The sequence below is a fragment of the Otolemur garnettii genome, unplaced genomic scaffold (assembly GCF_000181295.1).
Source record: "Otolemur garnettii isolate 467f Iridium unplaced genomic scaffold, OtoGar3 scaffold00246, whole genome shotgun sequence".
NCBI classification, from domain to species: domain Eukaryota; kingdom Metazoa; phylum Chordata; class Mammalia; order Primates; family Galagidae; genus Otolemur; species Otolemur garnettii.
Window position 1 is genome coordinate 486440 of NW_003852641.1, and position 5265 is coordinate 491704.

General features: G+C 38.1%; 1 protein-coding gene across 3 annotated transcripts in view; it reads left to right on the forward strand.

Moving 5' to 3' along the window:
• GRIK2 (glutamate ionotropic receptor kainate type subunit 2) overlaps nt 1-5265 on the forward strand; it is a 656554-nt gene that overhangs the window by 425800 nt on the left and 225489 nt on the right. For all 3 annotated transcript variants that reach the window (XM_023508414.1, XM_003802378.2, XM_023508415.1), the window contains exon 10: nt 4933-5139. In XM_023508414.1, coding sequence (XP_023364182.1) covers nt 4933-5139 — 207 coding nt within the window. The remainder of the gene's footprint in view (nt 1-4932; nt 5140-5265) is intronic.

A 5265-nucleotide genomic window follows, 5' to 3' on the forward strand; every position in this document is an offset into this window, starting at 1 on the left:
AAAAGAGGGGAGCAGTTTTGGGAACTAAGCCCTCCCTCTCTGAGAGACCTTATGCTATCTCCAGGCAGATAGTGTTGGAATTAAATTACAGGGCACCCAGCTGGTGTCCACTGTTGGGTTTTGGGGGGAATTCCTACATTTGGTCACAGAAGTCTTCTGTACTGATGACTGTGGTAAGAGAAGAGGAAAAACACTCTAGGGTATTATAGACCTGAGCAACCACCCTGAGCAACCGTGACACTATAATACTTTCAGACAGATGCTACGCTCTAGGAAAGACGATCAAAAAACCAGTAGTAAGCCAAAAAATAAAACAATTGAGGATGAATTGAGCACCATGAGAAACTAAATAAAGGGTTGAGGGAGAGAATACCAGAGAAGATTCTCTTTTATTTAAGGACCTCAGGAAAAGTTTTACATTTATCTCACTTGAGCCTTAAAAGAAGAACGGCGGCTCACCATTTTAAACGCATTATAAAACAAACGAACGAATAATATGTAAGAGGGCTTTGAAACAGAAAATAGCTTAGGATTTGAGGAACTGAAGGAAAATGGAATTATCTAGCTTTTAAGAAAATGAGACTGCAGAGGGATAGGTAGAGTCTAAGCCCTTAAGATGAATATTTTATTCATTTAACACGTTTCTTGAGCAATAATGGATTACCAGTGAGTTTTCTATGAACTTAGATAAATTAATAAACATAATTCCTAATGCGCCATACTCATGTGTTTATATTATAATCGAAGGAGAAAGAAACACACACGCACACAGCATGCACACACATTAAAATATAAATAGCTGGGCATGGTTGCTCAGGGTAGTTGCTTAGGCCTATAATCCCAGTTACTGCAGAGGCTGAGGAGGGAGGATCCCTAGAGGCCAGGATTTCAAGACCAGCCTGGGCAACATTGAGTCTTTATCTCTAAAAATAAATAAATAAACAAAAAATAAATATTTAGATAGAGAAAGTTCTATGAGGAAACAAAGCAGGGGAAAAGCCATGGACAGTAACTTAGAAGGGGAAGGAAGCTGATAAAGGAGGTGAAACAGTTATGTTTGGGGACTCATCCTAGGAAAGGTTCTACAGACCTCCTTGCTGCACATCACTATGGTCACCTTTGAAGTCCTAACGTTGGTCACCTGGTGACTGAAGTGACAGTCAGCAAGAAGGTATATAGCACTTTTTCTAGGATTAGTTTGCAAACTTAATTGTCAGACCCCCTATAGTGTGGTTTCCCTAAAGAGGTGATATTTGAGCAGAGACTTAAATAATGAGAAAGAAACAGCCCTACAAAGATCTTAGAATAGATCCTTCTAGTCAGAAAAAGAAAGAAAAAAAGGCAGTGCAAAGACGTTGAGTCACAAATGAGTTTGGAAATGTTCAGGGAGCGAAAGAAGCCCAGTGTGTCTGGAATATAACGAGAGATGGAGGGAATGGAAAGTTAAGGCCAGAGAGGAAAGTATGAAAGACCTTGAAGACCATGGTAAGCAGTTTTCATCTTATTGTAGTTTTAATGATAAGCCACTGTTAAGTTTTAAACAGATGCATGATGAAAGCAGACTAAATCTTGAGGCCACTATGTCTTTCTGTAAAGAATGGGCTGTAAGGTATAGTAGTGTAAGAACTGAGAGGTAGGGGGTTATTGTGGGAATCCAGGTAGGAGATAAAGGTTACATGAACCACAATGGTAAATAATTTAGTGGATTCAGAATATGTCTTAATAGAAGAACTTAGAGGATTTCCACAGGATAGGACAGAGGACTTGAGAGTGATTCCTTGTCTCATAGCTTGATTAATTTGTTGAGTTGTCGTTTACCAGGATAAGAACAAGTGGTGGTACAATAGGTTTTAGCACACATGGAAAGGAAGTGTGAGCTTGCAGACAACTGAACAAAGGCATTTCCAATGCCCTTGAATGCAATTCTAAAGGCATTGGAAATCTGTTGGGCAATTTGAAGCAGTAGAGAGAGAATTCAGTGTGTGCTTCAGTAAGACTATTTATTGCTCTGTAGTGAATGAGCTCGCTGAAAGGGAAGCAAGGACGATGGCGGCTCAGTGATGGGTTTGAGTAACTACATGAATAATGGTGCCATTTCCTGAAAGCAGAGAAAATGCTAGAAATTGAAAAGGTGCACAAATTTTGGGAAAAACAAGAATTCCACTTGGGACATGTTAAATGGGAGATGTCTACAATAGATAAAATTGTGCTGACAATTGCTGCTGGATATGGGTGCCCAAGACTTACAAGGAGAAGTCTTTGTCAGATATATCAATTTTGAAGTTGTCAGCATAAAAGTGCTGTTGGATTTGATGTGTGTGGGTCAGATCAATTAGGGATAAAATTTAAGGGGATTGGGGAACATCAACATTTAACTGAGAAATTATAAGAATGGACCACGGAGGATGGGCCAGATAATCAAGTGAAATCAGGAAGGGGTTGATAGTTTGTGGGAAAATGTGAGTTCCCTGAAGGTTCTTAGTGAGATTGAAGAGTTTATGTGTAGATATTATTAAATAATGAATTTGATGAATAGCCTGTTTTAAATTCTAAGACAGAGGTAGCTATTTTTTTGACAGATGCAGAAAATAATTGTGATCATGGGAAAGACAGACTATATTTCAGTGAAAAGGAGAATTTGGTAATGAGAAGTAAAAGGATTAGAATATCGGCCAGGTTGGATGCTTCATGGAGGTGATTTTGAATATATAGAGAATGATGATAGGAGTTGGAAAAGAAAGCAAAATTGCCATACAGTAATTAAATATTTAAAAAGAAAAGCCTTCCTTTCCTACTTAATAAATCTGCATTAGATTTCATCAGATGGCAGCAATTATAGAAAGTCTGGTACAAGGGGGTGAGCCTGAACCTCAGAGGAACAGAATTTACTACATAAGGCAGGGAACATCTATATAGTCAGGGGGAGGGTAGGAATGAGGGGGAGGGAAAACAGTCAATATGCCTCCACCCCTGAGATAACACTGCAGATAATCTCTGAGAAAGAGGGGGGCAAAGGCTAAGCAGTGTCTTCAGGGTACAGTCCAGGAAAGCAGGAAAGTCAAATGGGCATTCTAAAAATTAGAGGAGGATACAGGACAGTGTGCTAATGTCTAAACTTGACTTCTGCTGTGTTTAGGAGGATCGGGATAACAGGAGGTGAGGCTGGAGGGTATGGGAAACAGCATAGAGATAAGTTAGGTCAGCAGGGATAGGAAGAAAGATGAGATTCGTCTTGATTCTTTCTGAGGTGAGTATGAACCAGCAGACACATGGATGTCATGTACAGAACTCCGACTGTAGGGACGCTGTCCCTCTTGGGGAACCTTTGGTCTCCAGGGTTGGGGAAGAGGGTGATCAGATTCCTGGGTGTACTGGCCCGACAGCTCCCTACGCTTTTTCATTCTACAATAGTTTCCTCTAAGAGAGCCAAGGTTAATCCCATGATCAAATAGTAGGCAGGGAACCCACTGCACCTGGGTTTATTGATACACACTCAACCATGCTCCTAATAAAATACACCAATACGTGGATTCTCTTTGCACTTAGTTAAATATACCCTTTTAAAAATACAGCTTAAGGTGCCTGTGGCTCTAAGGAGTAGGGCACCAGCCCCATATGCCAGAGGTGGTAGGTTCAAACCCAGCCCCAGCCAAAAACTGCAAAAAATACAGCTTGATTTTCAGAGCCTCACGAAATTTGACTCCTCACTCTTTTCATTCTCAGGTTGTTTAAAGAACTCCCTGACTTGGGCGTGACTTCAGCTGCCCTATTTGCCGTTGCCCTTTTCCTGGAACACTCCTACGTTAGATTGATCTTAGGGCTTTTAACACACTGTGTCCTTGACCTAAAATATTCTTTTTTAGATTTTCAAGCAGCTAAACTCATTCTCATCTTTTGAATTCCACCTTATCTCTCCTCTCCTCAGAAAAGACTTCCAGATATATGACTCAATTTCGTCTTATCTTACCAAGTACCTTGCTGTACCCTACTGACCTATTTTATGTTTTTATACCACTTTTCAGCACCTAGAGAGATGTGTTCTGTTTCTTTAGTCATTTATTATCTGTTTCCCTCTCTATATTATGAACTTCATGGGTCAGAGATTTCTCTTTTATATAGACGACAGGCTTACAGTACTTGCTCCAGAAAATGATGTTGAATAAATCCATAAATACTTGATAAATATCTGTTTGTTTCTCTGTGTTTTAAAGTAAGCTAGTATTTTTCTACTATAGTAAAATACGGTAGTTGTAAGGCAAAATGTGATGATGGTTGTTAGGGCAAAATGTGATGATATACAGGGTGGCCATGAAGTTCATGTGCAATTTAAAATAGTGTGCAATTTAACATTGCACATGAACTTCATGGCCACACTATGTATACATATATCCAACAGTCTCATTCCAACTCTTAGCCTTGCCTACTAGGTAATTAGTCAATAATTTTTTTCATTTATTTCATCCAGAGATCCCACTGAAGTAGCACAGCAGGTACTGATTAAATGGTATAATTTGAATTGTGATCTTATAATCATGGTGAAATTAGGTATTATGTATTGTGTATTATATATCAATAGCATATACCATGTTATCTGTTAATTATTAATTGTGGTATAAAATAAATGCTGTGAGATATATACTATAATCATATTTTCATTATATGGTCAAGATGGGATTATTATACCTACATATTCTCTTATTCCTTATTCAAACCTTCCTTAAATATTGAATATTCTATTCAGATATTTCTTAAATGATCTAAATATCTTCCTGATTAATATTCTGAATTATATTAATTACAATTAGAAGAAAGTAAAGTTGACGGTTGTCTTACATTAATAAGAATTTTCTATCTTCGAGGAAAAGTTCAATTCTAGTAGTAACTTTCAAGATAAACTTGTTGACCTCGTTCGTTTTTGTTCGATGTTTTCAGGAAGAACCCTATGTCCTGTTCAAGAAGTCTGACAAACCTCTTTATGGTAATGATCGATTTGAGGGCTATTGCATTGATCTCCTCAGAGAATTATCTACAATCCTTGGCTTTACATATGAAATTAGACTTGTGGAAGATGGAAAATATGGAGCCCAAGATGATGCCAATGGACAATGGAATGGAATGGTTCGTGAACTGATTGATCATGTAAGTCCCTTTTCTTATTATTTATTTGTTTGGTAGATAGCTACAAGGTGTACTCTTGTTTTTTGTTTTCTTTATTTTCATTTACAAAGAGCGGTAATATTTTTCAAGTATGTATCTCCTTCAATA